The 17,592-nt window shown below is 40.3% G+C and overlaps 1 protein-coding gene across 1 annotated transcript in view; it reads right to left on the bottom strand.

Moving 5' to 3' along the window:
- Positions 1 to 922: 922 nt before the first annotated feature.
- LOC308301198 (phospholipase B1, membrane-associated-like) overlaps positions 923 to 17,592 on the bottom strand; it is a gene marked incomplete at both ends in the record, with an annotated part of 51,852 nt that continues 35,182 nt past the window's right edge. Inside the window, 13 exons of the mRNA XM_080745095.1 lie at positions 923 to 984; positions 2,953 to 3,082; positions 6,792 to 6,866; positions 8,459 to 8,554; positions 9,733 to 9,837; positions 13,231 to 13,296; positions 13,397 to 13,477; positions 13,575 to 13,626; positions 14,802 to 14,892; positions 16,117 to 16,160; positions 16,290 to 16,357; positions 17,094 to 17,152; positions 17,254 to 17,314. Coding sequence (XP_080601221.1) covers positions 923 to 984; positions 2,953 to 3,082; positions 6,792 to 6,866; positions 8,459 to 8,554; positions 9,733 to 9,837; positions 13,231 to 13,296; positions 13,397 to 13,477; positions 13,575 to 13,626; positions 14,802 to 14,892; positions 16,117 to 16,160; positions 16,290 to 16,357; positions 17,094 to 17,152; positions 17,254 to 17,314 — 990 coding nt within the window. The remainder of the gene's footprint in view (positions 985 to 2,952; positions 3,083 to 6,791; positions 6,867 to 8,458; positions 8,555 to 9,732; positions 9,838 to 13,230; positions 13,297 to 13,396; positions 13,478 to 13,574; positions 13,627 to 14,801; positions 14,893 to 16,116; positions 16,161 to 16,289; positions 16,358 to 17,093; positions 17,153 to 17,253; positions 17,315 to 17,592) is intronic.

Here is a 17,592-nt window from a genome sequence, read left to right as displayed (position 1 = left end):
GCCTCTATGCTATGGCCTCTGGCATGGTGGCCTTAGTGGCCTCTATGCTATGGCCTCTGGCACGGTGGCCTTAGTGGCCTCTATGCTATGGCCTCTGGCATGGTGGCCTTAGTTAGATCTTTGACAGATTGTCCGTCCTGCCCGGGTGGGTGGACAGACCGTCATAGGAAGGGATGCACTCAGAGTCATTTTGACATGGGTTAAACTCTAGACTAAAAGACAATCCTCGCAAAAGGGTGCTTGTGTGTAATTGGCACTCATAACAGGATGCAGGATAGTATTGAGACATTGGAAATCAAAGGAGAGAATTAAGATCAAAGAATGGCGAGATGAGATGACCAGGGTAGCCTCCTTTGAACAACTTATCCACAAAATGAATAACAGCTTACATAATTATAGGGTCCATTATATATTGGATCTATTGGCAACTGACTGACATAATCATCAAACATGCCTAACTGAATACCATTCTTGTTCTCCAAATGCTTTTGAGAAGATCTGTGTTCTGTGGGGGGAGGGAAGTACGTACGACTGTTTTTTGTTTGTTTGATTGTGTGTGTATTTGTGCATTCTTGTTTCTTTGTTTTTCTTTTTCTGTATAAAATTGCTTGTGATATTGTTATGTACAAAGGTTTCTATAGGTCTGTTCAGCATTTCTTCCAACGTGTATGTTAAAACTGAAAGCAATAAAAAGTATTAATCACAAAAAAAAAAAGATTAGTTTGCAAATTTTATAGAAAGTCTTACATTGCATCATTTAGAATTTTCTGAAATGCACATTATTTAAGTAGTTGATCTGTAATTATTACCCATATGTCAGAAGTAAACATACCTCAAATGTAGGCATACATCAGTTATTTTATTGCACCAATAAATAAGAATGAGAAATGAGACACTATACAAAACAGATTCACAATATATATTACAAGTAAGACGCCCTAAGGTTGGAAGCAACCGCCAGCTCGCGCTGAAACAACAGAGCTTCTGGCACCGCACAGAGACAGACACACAGAGACAGACACACAGAGACAGACACACAGAGACGCACACACAGAGACGCACACACAGAGACGCACACACAGAGACAGACACACAGAGACGCACACACAGAGACGCACACACAGAGACGCACACACAGAGACAGACACACAGAGACAGACACACAGAGACAGACACACAGAGACAGACACACAGAGACAGACACACAGAGACAGACACACAGAGACGCACACACAGAGACAGACACACAGAGACAGACACACAGAGACAGACACACAGAGACAGACACACAGAGACAGACACACAGAGACGCACACACAAACAGTAGCATTTCATGTGAGAGCCTCAGCCAATGAGCACCACTCACAGAGCCATGTGAGTGGCGACAGGAGAGACACAGCTGACTGCTATTCCCCCCCGGAGCTTAGGAGATAGGGGGAGGAGCTTAGGAGATAGGGGGAGGAGCTTGTGCAAGGACGCGCTGTGATTGGGAGAAGTCCCTTAGAACCACAGTCGTTTGCAGAAGCAGTCCCCTGGTCAATATTTACTATTCTGTCCATAACGGCACATAACTCGGTAACGGAGCTGAGCTGAGTTTGCAACGCTCAACAAGGCGACTCGCTCGCTGACGCTCGCTCGGCGGTGTCTCACGTGGATCAAGGTCGTCTGAGACGGCGCGCCTCCTGTCATGGTTTTGTCAATAGCTATACTTTGCCAGAACAGCGAGAGAAGCACTTCTGCGTTGGGCGTGACCTCAGCTCAGCTCCAGGGGGAAAAACGTTCTCGCATCAGCGACGCGCCGCGACCCATGTGAGTGAGTGCCCCTCCCCCTAAACATTTTTAGGTCTATTAGACGTCTAAAGGCTTGTCTAAAATACGTCTAATATACGTCTAGATTTGAAAGTATTTTAGACGTCTAAGCTTAGACTAGACGTTGATTAGACGTCTAATAGGTGTCTATATATAGACAGTCTATATTTTAGACGTCTAATAGATGTATATAAATAGACCGCGTCTATATATAGACAGTCTGTATTTTAGACGTCTAATAGATGTATATAAATAGACTGTGTCTATATATAGACAGTCTGTATTTTAGACGTCTAATAGACGTATATAAATAGACCACGTCTATATATAGACAGTCTATATTTTAGACGTCTAATAGATGTATATAAATAGACTGTGTCTATATATAGACAGTCTGTATTTTAGACGTCTAATAGATGTATATAAATAGACTGTGTCTATATATAGACAGTCTGTATTTTAGACGTCTAATAGATGTATATAAATAGACCACGTCTATATATAGACAGTCTGTATTTTAGACGTCTAATAGATGTATATAAATAGACTGTGTCTATATATAGACAGTCTATATTTTAGACGTCTAATAGATGTATATAAATAGACCGCCGCGTAGCCGTTGAAATAACGTTGAATCAACGTCTAGTCTAAGGTTAGACGTCTAAAAAACTTTCAAATCTATACCTCTATTAGAACAATTTTAGACCAACGTCTAATAGACGACTATTGCTCAGTGGGTGTGTAACTTGGTTAGCGTGACTCATAGCGTAACTCACGGACTGACGGACGGACATGAGGTGGACGTTTTCATACTAAATGCGGTCGTGACCATATAACCTTTCACAAATTATCTGTGCAGTATATTTACAAAAAATGCTAAAATAGTTTACATCATAAAATCGACTGTACACAATGCTTGCTTGGTAAACAATGCCTAGTATTTTGTCATTATGTCAAGAGCGTGTCTTGCACGCACATCCGTGTGGTGTGTGCATCTTTGCATTTAAAAGGTACTTGCTTTCATTTCTAGTGCTTTTTCTTCATTTTTCTTCTGTCGGCAGGAGAAGAATAGCCAGGCAGTGGCCATGCCAACAAGTATGCTAGCGATAGACAGAACCACCGGCACCCACACTAAAGGCTCACTGCACTGGGTGACAGGGCTGGTTGGCACTGGGTCTGGATGGCTAGTGGTGGTGGTATCTGGTGCAGCAGTGGTAGGGGTCACAGGCGGACTTGGCATGCTGTTCACCTTGGTGAAGATGAAGGGATGAGCCTAATAAAGAGACAGAGCCATTTAGACCGGGTACAAATTATTGTTTATTATTATTTAATGCTTTAACTATTGAAAAATTGCAGATTTACAAGCTCACAGCGTGGCACGGCATTTGAATTTTTACCCGATTTTGACCCAATTATATGTAAATGTCTTTTGAATCCTTCTAAGGTTTTTTGAAAAACGTATGTTTCTATGTCAGTGGTTCTCAAACTTTTTCATGTGAAGGACCCCTAAAATTATATGTATTTGGCCACGGACCCCCATCTCAAACTATTTCGTTCCAGGCACCACCCAGAAGCAAAATTTGAGTTACAAACGTCCTCCTTTAAAAATACATATATTCCAAGATTTGCCCACATTTTCAACGACTTTAAAAAAAATAGCAGATCTACAAGCTCGCAGCTGTGAGTTTTATTTATTATTTTTCAATAGTTAAAGCATTCAATAATTCTAGGCCTAAATGGGTTGTTAAATATGTAACAGACAACATTCAGCCACTAGATGTCACAATTGCAACACCTGACATTTGAATCCTGAGCTCATTATTGTCACAGGGGCTGTGTGTTTTTTTCTGCGCACAGTGTATGTTTTGAACTAATGCACAGCATATGTAGGCTACACTGGCGCCTGTTCAATGGAGCCAAGGGGAGCAACGGCTCCCCCAGATCTGCAGCCCCCCCCCCCCCCCCCCCCCCCCCGCAGGAATATTGCGTGCCGATCAAACAACGTGAAGTGCTTTTGCGTACTTATTTAATTATTTATTTAGCGTCAGACCCTAGCTCTGGCGTCACTTACTGCACGTTAACACGTACGTCCTTTAAGTAGACCTAAAAATAAAAGTAGTGTGTTGACTAATCATTGCAAGTGTCTCTTATTTCTCTTATTTTGAAATCCGATTTTAGAGGAAGTCCGTCTTAACCCAGCTGCCATGACACTCGAAACTCTAGTGTAACTAAGTAAACACGGACCCACGTGGATTAAACAATATATTATAGCCACAGTTCATATTTACAATAGGATATTTAAACCATGCAGTGACTTAAACAAGAACACACTTTGGAAATACGGCAAGTTAACCTCTCGGAATCTCCGTAGCAGCATACAGTATTATGTGAGTAGAGCATCTCATCTGTCTCTCTGTCTGTCTCTCTCATGCTGGTGTGTTGTGTCACAATGTTTGAGAAACACTGCGATATCTCCTCTTATTCCACTTCTCACTCCACCTCCGCCTCCTTCTACCTTCCTCTCCGACTTCTTTCACTCTACCTCTGCTCTCCCTTCTCTCCTCCTCCTCCTCCTCCTCCTCCTCCTTGGTCTACTCCTCTTTTCCCTCTTAGAATTTATCGCTCTCCTCTCCCTGCTCTCTCTCTGTGGCATCACAAGGCTTTCACGTTGTGGGAGCAGAGCTTGCAGCTCCAATAAAACGCTTGCTGTGCAGTTATCAGGTGCAAAAGACAAGATCGGCCATCGCCGGCGTCTTTTCTCTTTACTAGGCTATTATTTATATTGTCTTGCATGAGCAACTACGAGGTGTGCACTGTGCAGCATATCTTGATACAATCTGCCATAGTTCTCCGTCTATTCATCATTGCTTTTAAAAATGGCACTGTTGAATAGGATAACTATTTAATGTGCAGCTCTGAAAGGCTTGCATAGACCTAGTGTTCTATTTATTTGGTCATGTCAGAGCCTATTAAAAAAAAGGTGCGCACCAAGCAACATATCCAGGTCCTCCCCTGAAGCCCCAAAGACACCCGAAAATGACTTAATAAAGGACGACTTTATAACCGCAGATAACCGATTTAAAAAAAAAAAAAAAAAAAAAAAATCTAAAATTTGTGCTCCCCCTAGTGGGGACAGAGTTAGGCGCCGGTGGTAGGCTATGCTATGTTGGAAACGGCAGCAGCAGCAGCAGCAGCGTGTCAAGGTACTTTGGTGGACACAGATTGGGCCAGATCTCTGTGACATCTAAAGTAGATTAATGTGCTAACACTGTGTGGAAACAATGGCAAAACCAGAAAGGTGCAATTCAGGGAAATTGTGGTGTGTGTGGTTGCACTGACTCCGACCATTTATATTATATCTCTGCTGTCGGGCCCAAACCTCCTAACTCCAAAATGTTCATTTTTGGGAAAATGAGCTCAAGTGGAGTTAGGAGGTTTTGACCGAAGGGCTTTTTACTACTTTTCATTGGTTCAATATTATTTTAACCAACACACAGACGTAAAGGGTGTTCAATAGCACATATTTATGAAAAAAAAGAGAGGGCCAATCGGGTGGAGTTAGCTGGTTTGGCAGAAAGTGTGGAGTTAGGAGGTTTTGTCTCAAGCACTTTTTACTACTTTCTATTGGTTCAATATTATTTTAACCAGCACTCAGCTGTAAAGGGTGTTCAATAGCCCTGATTTATGACAAAAAAATCTAAAAACACAAAAATGGATTTAAGACGTTTTGGCCAGACAGTGACGAATTGTGATGTCAAGCATGACCAATCCTGTGTGATTGGTTATTATATTGTCCAAGAATTATGGCCTTAGATAACTTAGGTTAATATAAAAAAACAGGTTCACTTTAGCTGGCATAAAGGTTCTCAGACCTAGAACAATAGTGTAGCCTATTGCCTATAGCAACCACACTAATAATAACAGCATTGCAGAACATTGACAGTGAGGGCAGTCCTTCGTATTAGGATAGTATCAGGATTTGTTTTCAAAGCAGTATAAGCATAGGTTTGGCTTTCTCCGCTGTAGAAACAATTGAATTTATATTTCCCAGATCGGTAGACTGAATATCTCTGATCAGGATTCAGATCCACAGTATTGACGTGACATGATGTGACGCGAAGTTCGGGCGAGATTAAAACTCCAAACATGTTTTATCAGCAATCTTTGCACCACACAATGTCGTCTCCAAAAACAAGGGGGAAAAAAGCATGCGTCACCTGCTTTCCTCCTAGTCCAGGCGGTCATATTAGACTGGACATTGTCTGTGATTTGGGATATTGTACTATTGTGATTGATTTGGCATTAGTGTTCTTCTAGCTTATTGGTACTCAAAAAACCAGTGGATCGGTATCGGCCAAGAATTTTGCAATCGGTCCATCTCTACTCTAGAGGATCCATAAACCGACACTCAGGATCTCGGTGCTGGCCTATAACGTCTTCATGCCATGGACCCCTTAGCTGAGAGGGAGATAAAGCAAGGACCGACAGACAGCCGGTGGAGGTTTTCATAGTAACTTGCGACCTAGTCTTCACTTTACATTAGGGCTCTTGATAACATCTACTAATGATTTATATATATATTAGGAATGTTTTACAAGGTATATAGATAGCTTGTAAATGATGAGTTACTTATCTAAAAATAGCATATAGATGATGCATAATTTTAGTTACAAATTATTTATTAATCATTTACAAATGTATATACATGGTTTATTCATGATCAGTTTACTACTTACTAATACCTTACTAATAACATGTAAATGATGTTTAAAACAGTTATAAATGTTTAGGTAAACATTTGTTCATAGTTTGTTCATGTTTATTACTCATCTGCAAACTGCTTATAAATGTTTATAAATGATTTATAACAGGTCATTATTGTAAAGTGCTACCGAATTATCCTATCACACAAAGATTTGTGTGATAGTAACTCTGATGACCCGGACCCTGTTGAAGACCCCTGTTCTATGGAATGAACATACCTCAGACGGACAACGAATCTTGGAGCGATCATAAGTGAAGTTGTTGAATGCCTGCTTCCTGCCTACTGGCTCCAACTGTTGAGATGAGAAATAATACCATTATACGGAAATAATACCATTATATGGAAATAATACCATTATACGGAAATAATACCATTATATGGAAATAATACCATTATACGGAAAACAGAGGCTAGAAAAACCTCCATCTCCAAACATGCTCCAAACATGCTATAGAGAGCATCTAAACATGCTATAGAGAGCATCTAAACATGCTATAGAGAGCATCTAAACATGCTATAGAGAGCATCGCAGTGGAAGTGGTTTAACTTCAAAATCGCCCATTCATTTTCCCCATAGACTTTTACAAAAGTATTTATAACAATTATGTTAAGCCTTGAACAAAGTCATCCAGGATGGCAGTGAATCATGACCATGATATGAGATACTTAAAGTGTGGTTCCAGTGGAAATAACCCACTAAGCACACCGTCTAAAAGTGGTCTAATAGTGGTATAGATTTGAACGTTTTTTTGTTGTCTAAACTTAAACTAGACGACTAATAGACGTCTAATAGTCGTCTAAATGCAGACCGTCTATATTTAGACGACTATTAGACGTCTATTAGTCGTCTAGTCTAAGTTTAGACGACAAAAAAACGTTCAAATCTATACCACTATTAGACCACTTTTAGACGGCGTGCTTAGTGGGAAGCCTCGGCTTTCTAGGACCTCCTTTTAGTTGACCTTGTACCAGTGATTTGTACTGTCATGAAACTGTACTTTTTTCTATTGCAAACTTCTAATAAATTCTTCAATCAATCAATGAGACCTTTGTTTCTATGAAAAGAACGTTTTGAAAATCGCTAAACAAAGGGTATTTATTAAATGTAGTATATCAAATAATGTAATATTAAAATATGTTTTCACGTAGGATCAAAGGTTGTATGGTCATGATTCACTGCCATCCTGGATGGCTTGGTTCTAGGCTTAAATTAACATAATTGTTATAAATATTTTTGTAAAAGTCTATGGGGAAAATGAATGGGCGATTTTTAAGTGACCCCAGTAAACCACTTCCGCTGCGATGCTCTATTCCATACATGGGCGGCCCGGGGGCCACATGCGGCCCCCACCTTCACTTAATGCGGCCCACTGGTTAATACTGGAATACTGATATATTATTGCATGATTTCAGCTGTTACAATTCCAAACACTACCTGCTTTAATTCTGTCAGTCTATATTAGTAGCTTAATGACTAGTATAGTAGGCTAGTATTCAAATGTATTTTTTCATGTCCAATGTATTTGTATTTAGGTTCATAAAGTTAACATTAGTAATATATAACTAATTGTGTTTGAAATTAAATCAAAATGTTACATTTCTGGATTCCAATTAAAAAATAACAAAAACATAATTCAGTATTCTAATTCAAAAGAAGCAAAAATAGCCGATCAACAAGCTCAAAACGCATCGCGCTGAGATGCGTTTTGAGCTTGTAGATCGGCTATTTTTGCTTCTTTTGTATGAAATACTATAATGACAAAGTAGGAAGTAGCAATATTCAATGTGGCCCTCTGGAGTGAAGGTGGAAATATAGTGGCCCTCGCCATCATCAAAGTTGCCCACCCCTGCTCTATTCAATGCCAAAGATGTCCCTGCCATTACCATGTTATTCCACAGGGCCAGGGCCATCTCTGCGTGTGCTCTCTCACTGGGATGGAAACAGTCCACGGAGAAGAAACCCACGTCGGCCGTTCCCTCCTGGTAACACATGAGATGACTTCAAAAATAAAACAAAACTGCATTCGGTCTCTAAATCCCTCCCTTAAAGATTTAGCTCACAATGATACTTCAATCAAATGTACTTACCTTACTGTACATTCTGTATTTCCAAATACTAAATATCCCCCCCCATGTTCTGCACATATTCCCCATTGCTGCTAAAGTGTTTTTTATAGATATAGTAAGGGGATTTTATAAGCTATTTGACCAATCTGCAAAGTAAATCGTTACCAAGAAATTTCTTCACCAATGTGTTTCTAAAGGTGTGTAATAATATGTACTAAAAGGTTGAAATTCAACTCCCGGGGGAAACCTCATAAAAAAAACTGATTTGTGTTTGTGTCCCATTAATTTACTATACAGGAAAAAATACAAAAAATAAATATGCTTTAAGTAGCATGTGAGGGGTCAAACTAGGGGTTTTTCATAATGCTGAATCCATTGCAAGCATTTGTTTTACATGAAAAACATTCCTTGGGCTAAAAACGGCCCCACAAAACAATGGTTTAGTGATGAATCATCACTTTTCACCATTTTGTAGGGGCTATTTTGTAGCCTACGCAATCTTTTTCATGCAAAAAAAATGCTTGCAATGGATTCAGCATCATGAAAAACCCCTAGTTTGACCCCTCACATGCTACTTAAAGCATATTTATTTTTTGTATTTTTTCCTGTAGGCCTATAGTAAATTAATGGGACACAAACACAAATCAGTTTTTTTATGAGGTTTCCCCCGGGAGTTGAATTTCAACCTTTTAGTATATATTATTACACACCTTTAAGAAACACAAGGGTGAAGAAATTTCTTGGTAACGATTTACTTCGCAGATTGGTCAAATATCTTATAAAATCCCCTTACTATTAAAGATTTTGCTCACAATGACACTGGTTCAAATGTACAATACCTTGTTTACATTCTGTCAATCCAAATAGGCCTACTAAATACCCCCCTATATTCTGCACATATTCCCCATTGTTGCTAAAGTGTTTTTTTTTAATCTATAGTCTACTTATTGTCAACTTTCGATTTTACCTTTATTCTTATTTATGTATTCTTATTTATTATATCCATTATTATCACCTTTATTATCTTGTATTTGTATTGTTATCGTGAGCATAGTCTTATATTTAACTCATAGTAAGGGAGTGGGACTCACCTCAGTGTAAGGGACGAAGGCATTGCGTAAGTAGGGTTGAAGGACAACAGTGAAGTCTTCTCGCCCGTCAAAGTGATCTCCAGAGACAAGATATTCAGTTTCAGCCTATACATACAAACAGGAACAAGTCAGATTACGTAAGAATATGGACCATCCTTAACACCACAGTAGATGTGACAAGCCTGTGAGCATTGTGAGCTTGTAGATGTGCCATTTTCAAAAGTGAGTACATTTTGATACCAATACTTTATTCAAGTACATTTTGAATATGGGACTTTTACTTGCAACTGAATATACAGGATCTACATCCACCACTGTGTGCTCGTAGCCTACCTGGTATTCTAGATTGATTTGTTTGATCTCTTCAAACTCTGGGGAGCTGTCCTCTGGATTAATGACACAGCCACAGGTGGTCCTGGAAGGCAGAGACATTGATTGATTGATTGATTGATTGATTGATTGAAGAATTTATTAGAAGTTTGCAATAGAAAAAAGTACAGTTTCATGACAGTACAAATCACTGGTACAAGGTCAACTAAAAGGAGATCCTAGAAAGCCGAGGCTTATTTCCACAGGAACCACACTTTAAGTATCTCATATAACATTGAAAGACAGACGGATAGAACATAGTACTTTATCTAGGATAATATCAGTTTCAAAAGCATAATATCAAATACAAAGGCAGAAATAAAAAAGAAAAAAGAAAAGGGGGGGAGCATGGGGGCTTAGTCTATTTACAAGTCACGGGTAGCAGCTGTCTGAAGGTGACTTTTCATACCAATTTTGAAGGAGGCTAGGGATTTGCTCTCCTTTAAGGCTTGTGGTAGCAGGAGAACGAGTTAGAGCCTTGTTTAGTGTTAAATCTACGTTGATGATGATTAGTGGAGCTGCCTCTGGTGTTGTGATCGTGAACATCCTTGACCTTTAAGAAGTCGTTTGTCAGGTACATGGGTATCTTGGAGGTGTAGTGAATCTTGTACACCATTGCAAGATGCTGTACTCTGTCAGCTACTTTGAGCCATCCCACGCTTTCGTGGTGATGAACGGTAAGGTGGGTCTGAGGTGGTAGACCAAGCACAACCCTAATTAGTTTGTTCTGGGCTGTTTGGAGCTTTAACTTTAAGGCAGCTGGGGCGTCGAGATACCAGACAAGGACTCCGTAATCAATGAGGGGCCCAATAAGAGCACCTCCTAGTGTCTTTCGGATATTGACATATCCTCTCTACTAACACACCACTTACCTGGCGTAGATATTTTGAGCATGTCATTGGAGGTGAACATTTTACAGTTTAAAAAATAGCAAACATCGCTCACAACATATCACAGCGTGTTGTGAACTTGTCTATTTTCAACTATTCATCATGCAGCAACGTAACAGGGCTCAAGTGGTTTAATGGTCGCAAACCAAAGTCTGACACCACTGAAACGAAGGTTCATGAACAGTATCAATAGGCTAAGTCATGCTTTGGCACCTCTGTAATTGACACATTTATGACAGACAGGCAGACAGACAGACAGACAGACAGACAGACAGACAGACAGACAATGTGAGGACATTGAACAAACCTTGGAATCAAGCCACAGCCCAGGGTGTTTCTCTTAATGGTTCTGATTGGATCCATCTGCAAAAGCTCAACCAAGTTGACCAAAACCCTCGGGACCTAAAAGTACACGCACAGAGAAAGATATGTAAATGTATATGGGAGCTCAGGTGTCATGTCTTGTGTATGCCTTCCTTCATGACAAACACATATATGATGACATCATCGATACATTGCGAGATTTCAGCTGTGACTGTCTGTGTCTTCTACCTTAATTAGCAAGTGAATCAATCATGAATAAAAAGTGAATAGCGGTCGGATCGAGCCCTAATATGGAATCAAACGTCATAGATATGTCAGACTGGCCATGAGAGCCACATGGGGGACATGCAGGGACGTGCTGGCCATTGGGAAAAGCGGGACAACTCCCGAACGGCCGGTTCATTCCCGGCCGGTCCAGGCCGGCCATTAGGAAAACATTAAACTGTTTGCACAAAAGTAAAAATTAAACTGTTTGCACAAAAGTAGTGAAAACAGCCGATCTACGAGCACACAACGCCTCGCACCGCGAGGCGTTGTGTGCTTGTAGATCTGCTGTTTTCACTAGTTTAAATCATTTTTTTAAATGATAAATACAAAACAAACGGTTTTGGACATACAAGGTTTCCACCCGACAACAACGAAATATAACCAATGTAATTGGCCCAATGGCTTGTTACTTGTCATGATCTGAAATGGCAAATCTTTGAGTAGCAGCAGCTATATCTCTCTCTATAGCGCGCAATGAGGGCCTCTCCAATTCTTTTTCCCGGGCTGAATCAGGGGCCCAGCACGTCCCTGGGGATATGCCATTAATTAATATACCCCTCTTGTTTTATACCATTCCACCTTTGGCCTCGTCGTCTGATACACCGATAATGATGATGTATTGATTTTTGTTACACTGGTAAACTAAAATTAAGGGCAATATAACATGAATGAATAAGGGCATTTCACTTCAAATAGCGGGAGTACTTGAATCCCCTTTGTTGGCATTTGTTTACTGTATGTGGGGAATGACTATTTCCAGTTTCTCTGTCACTGTTATGGCCCTAAAGGGTCATATATGTATTTTCTGTGTTTACCTGTATTTCCCCACATTGGTGCATGGGTGACTGAGTGGTGCTGATAGTGTGAGTGGCCGATTGACAACCAGATGGGGTGAATGGTGACTGAGTGTAACTGAATGTGAGTGGTTGACTACCAGGTGGATGCTGCATGGTGATTGGCTCCTGAACCAGGTGGTGATCTATAAAGATGGCTGCCACCAGCAGTCTGATGTCTTTCTCCTAACCAGCCTCCAAATGCCAGCCTGTTGTCTTTTAGCATTGTGTTTTGTTAGAGTTCTGTATGTAGTAAGGGTGGGTGACCCCTTGTTATTAGGAAAGGTTTTGTATCTAGGATTTTATGATCCCACCCTGAGGTAACATGTGACTTTTATCTATAATAAATCCTTAAGTTTGAGGATTTCAAACCTGTGTGGCCTGGCTGTTTGGGGACTGGGAAGGAGGGAGTCCATTTTTGTTACGTTACACCTAGGGACCCCTAGCCTGGGGCGTAACTTAACGTAACAGTCACTGAGCACGGAAGCAACGAACATGATTGATAACAATACCGTGTCCAGGTTTTACCAATGCAAGAATCAATCAATCAATTACATTCAACCCCAGTGATGAAACCTAGGGCGAACGTTCAGTTAAAATTGCAGATCTATAAGCTCACACTGGTGTTACAACGCAACCTATTGTGAGCTTGTAGATCAGCCATTTTTGCAAAAGAGAATTGGTGTAGAAGAAATTGGGGGTAAAAAGGAGCAGGTCTTGGGGGACTCAAGTAAAATAGGGGTTTAAATGATTAAACAGCACTCACCTCTTTGTACAGCATGTCCAGACTGACCTGCAGATTAAACAGCACTCACCTCTTTGTACAGCATGTCCAGACTGACCTGCAGATTCTGGCTAAAGTTCTTTGGCGACAGGTTGTTCTGTGTAAGTAGAAGTACAACATGTATTTCAGAACTACAGAATATCAGACAGGAATGTACAGTTTTAATGTATGGCCATGAAGTTCCACAAAACACTTACCTGGTCCATGCAATAACTGCACAGATCGTTTGCTCCCACAAACACTGTCACAAGCTTCCAGTCCTTTTCAAAATCCACTTTCTGTGTGACGTGTGAGCATGGGGGAAAGAGGGCAGATATTGAGTGGCAAAATTCATAGGATATTCATGAATGAGACTCGCATCGTTCACAATCTCACCTTGTGTGCTTTCATGGCCTTGATGAGAGCTGTGACCTGTGCTGGGATGTCACTGGTGAAAGAAGACCAGCAGGCATTACGTTATTAGGCCTGAGGCCGATTCTAAAACACCGTGTAAGGCCTGACCTAAGTTTTCTTAACCTGACTTGCGCCAGATGGTGGCAGTAGTGCGTAGGCTACCGCCCTACTTTACCATCTGAGATCTCTCAGGGGGAGTTGATAACGCTCGTAAAGTCCAGGGCCGGACGAATCAGCAGCAGCTACGGGCGGGCTCTGAGCGGCTCTGAGCCAATAGAGTCTGATTGCAGACCACGTGGATGCAGACAGGCCAATATGAGTGGTTGGAGTTGGCACTCCCAGACTGTGATAGAGAGACGGCCCCATCCAATCACCTGCTAAAGAATTTGAAAAAATGGCCCGCCCCTTACATCGGGTCTGCCCGAGAGATCCCAGATCATGGTAAGCAGAGCGGTATGCAGCCAGGCATACGCACTGCTGCCATTATCTGGCGCAGTCAGGTTAAAGTTTTCTGGAAAAAACTTCAAATATTATTCAAAAATTACAAAAACAAATATGTTGCTACATACTGTATTAATCATACTAATGAAATTGATTGATAATCGATTTTCGAACACACTTCAAGATATTCGATTCATAAAAATAAAGTAGTCGATAGAATAATCGCTAAGAAAGTAGTGGATAGCTGCAGCTATGGAGCAGACTTGTATGGCTGAAGTAAACCAGTGGTTCTCAACCTGTGAGTCAGGACCCATAGGGCGGTCCCCCCATTATTTTGGGGGGTCCCCAGATGATTAGCTTGATGTGCAACATTGTTTTCTCACTCAACAGTAAACAAACCAACATAAAGTTTAAGTGTATAGAGGGTATACCGGTATGCACATTTCTAAGGTGACAATTTGGACATTTTAATAACTAAAATGACAAATTGTCAAATGTTAGAGACAGAAATTGTGAAAATAGCAGATCTACATGCTCACAACGCCTCGCGTCGCGAGGCGTTGTGAGCATGTAGATCTGCTATTTCCACAATAGAACCGTGTTATACCAAAATGTAATGCCTCAACTCTTAGTGCTCGTCAGGGTGGGGGGGGGGTCTCCAGTTAAAATATGATTATTTTGGGGGGTCGCGGCCTGAAAAAGTTGAGAACCACTGAAGTAGACAACCAACGAAGAGATGTGCAGACAGAGAGAAGGACGTGCACATACGATGTCTTGGCTCCAGGCACAGCCATGTTGAAGTCCTTCAGAAGGCCCCTGGAGAAGCCTAGGAGAGACGGGTTGAACTTCCTCAGGATGTCTGGGAGACAGACAGAACATCAGCTTTAGGACCCAGTGAGAATAAACATCTTTGTGACAGTCAAATCTCTGCCTATGCTAAGTGATTGTTTAATACTGTCCCCTATACCAGTGGTTCTCAACCTTTTTTAGGCCGCGACCCCCGAAATAATCATATTTTAACTGGCGACCCCCCACCCTGACGAGCACTAAGAGTTGAGCCATTACATTTTGCATAACATAACGTTCTATTGTGAAAATAGCAGATCTACATGCTCACAACGCCTCGCAACACTCTGCTATTTTCACAATTTCTGTCTCTAATATTTGACAATTTGGCGGTATTAAAAAGTCCTTAAATTGTCACTTTAGAAATGTGCAGATACCCTCTATAAATGTAAACTTTATGTTGGTGTGTTTACTGTTGAGTGAGAAAACAATGTTACACAGAGCTATAGTCAACATTTTCATTGTAGGTGTACATCCTAGTCTACAGACTAGGATGTAAACAAAGTACGGGCCCTGTAAATGTAAACAAAGGGCCAAAATGATTATTTTATCATTATTTTACGCTTTTTGTGGTCATTTTTTAATTGAAACACATATATGAAGCTTATTTTTTTATAAAATATTTTCGAAACATTATTTTTATTTTAGCATCCGTTTTTCAAGAAAAAGTTGACTATAGCTCCTTTAAGTTAATCATCTGGGGAAATAATTTGGGGACCCGACCCACAGGTTGAGAACCACTGCCCTATGCTGTCATGTTGTCAAGGCTTTAAACTATACTTTGTTGACTTGGATCCTCCAGGGGTGTAATTGGTCCTCTCCAACACCAAAATCTATTCACAGGAAATTGGCGATCTAAAAGCTCACAATGAGACGCATTGTGATGCGTTGTGTGTGAGCTTGTAGATTGGATATTGTTTACGTTTACACAATTTGCTCATTAAACAAATGAAAGAAATTACATAAAAACAAGATAATCGATCATCATTAAAAAACAGAAGAAAAGGACTGTGCCTAGCAAACACATTTTCTTTTGTTTCATTTTTTATTTGATTTTCTTATTTTTTAAAACGGTAGGCAAAATAAACTATAGCTTCTTCAGCCTATACCTTTTTGGTCAAAAATTCGGTTATTTTTTCTTGACCAAACTAACTAAACTAATTAAACTAAACACTAAAATAGCGGCATATGTTCAATAAAAAGTTATATATTAGCAAAGGTCGTGGTACAAACTCACTTGGCAGGGTTGTAACATTTTCCAAAGTCTGATCACCGCCAATGCTGCGGAAATAAAGGCAACCAAATGTTAGTCATTTTGTAAAGCACCCAACCATGAAAAGGTGCATTATGTTGGCTTTGTGTATGCATTTCAGGAGCTATGATGTAGACTCTGTTGGCCAATTATTGTACCTGAACGATACTCCCTTATACTTCGTATTGGCTTGTAGCAGGTTCGTCGCTTTGGCACCAGTACCAACCTGCAAGAACAAAAAAGTCTTGTTCCATGTACAGATACAGAAGAGGACTGCTGTATGTTGCAGGGCACTGCCTGAGGCACCCAGAACTGCTAGTGAGCTAACTGACACCGTGTCAGCCAACTCATCGCATATTCGCATTGTGCGTATTTTTTGCTTGAAGATTGGCTATATTTTTTATCTATGAAAGAGATATTTGTGTTGATTTTTTCATCACTGTCTGGCCAAAAGCTCTTAACTCCATTTTTTTAGTTTTTGATTTTTTTTTTGGCATAAATCGGGGCTATTGAACATCCTTTACATCTGAGTGTTGGTTAAACTTAAACCAATATTGAACCAATGGAAAGTAGTAAAAAGTGCTTGGGACAAAACCTCCTAACTCCACACGATTGGCCCTCTCTTTTTTTCATAAATACAGTATGTGCTATTGAACACCCTTTACGTCTGTGTGTTGGTTAAAATAATATTGAACCAATGAAAAGTAGTAAAAAAGCCCCTTTCGGTCAAAAACCTCCTAACTCCACTCGAGCTCATTTTCCTGAAAATTAACATTTTAGAGTTACGGTTTCGGCCCGACAGCAGAGATATATTACTTTGCTTATAGGTTATATGTTTTCCAAAATAGATTTCTATATTTAGCCATTTTCTTTTCTTTCTTTCTGCTTTTACAAAATATCTGTCAATCAGTCATCGGTGTCATGGATCAGGCTCTAATCAGCAGATTAGATGATAGACTTACAGTGGAGGAGTCTCCCAGTGCTGCCACCACCTTGATGTCTGCTGGTCGGAGCTTGTGAACTAAAGGCAGGAAGAACACAATGAGTATACATGGACTCATCACCACCTCCACTGATCATGTCTTGTTTTGACTAAATATTCTCATTATGTTTGTTTGTCACCTGAGGTAGGCACAGTGGCAGATGGAGCGACGTCCACACAGGAGAAGTCACTTCCCCAGTTCTGGCACAACAAAAGAAAGTCTCATCAGACACTGTGACTGGCGACGTGTGGAGTGATATTGTCCTGACATAGTAACCAATAGTTTTGTTTATATGCAATGTCCAGTTTCAATAAAGCCCTCAATGACATGGTTCAGTGTGTCTTCTCTTCTTCTACATAAAAAATAAATAAAAATAAAAACATTTTTTGTGGCTTTTTTCATGTTTCCTGACCTCAATTACACCCCCAAAAAATTTTACTTTCAACATTCAGTGTTTTTTCTGTAATTTGTAGCTTTT

The sequence above is a fragment of the Nannobrachium achirus genome (genome assembly GCF_963921795.1).
Source record: "Nannobrachium achirus genome assembly, chromosome: 16".
Lineage (NCBI taxonomy): Eukaryota > Metazoa > Chordata > Actinopteri > Myctophiformes > Myctophidae > Nannobrachium > Nannobrachium achirus.
This window is presented reverse-complemented; position numbering and strand designations above follow the sequence as displayed.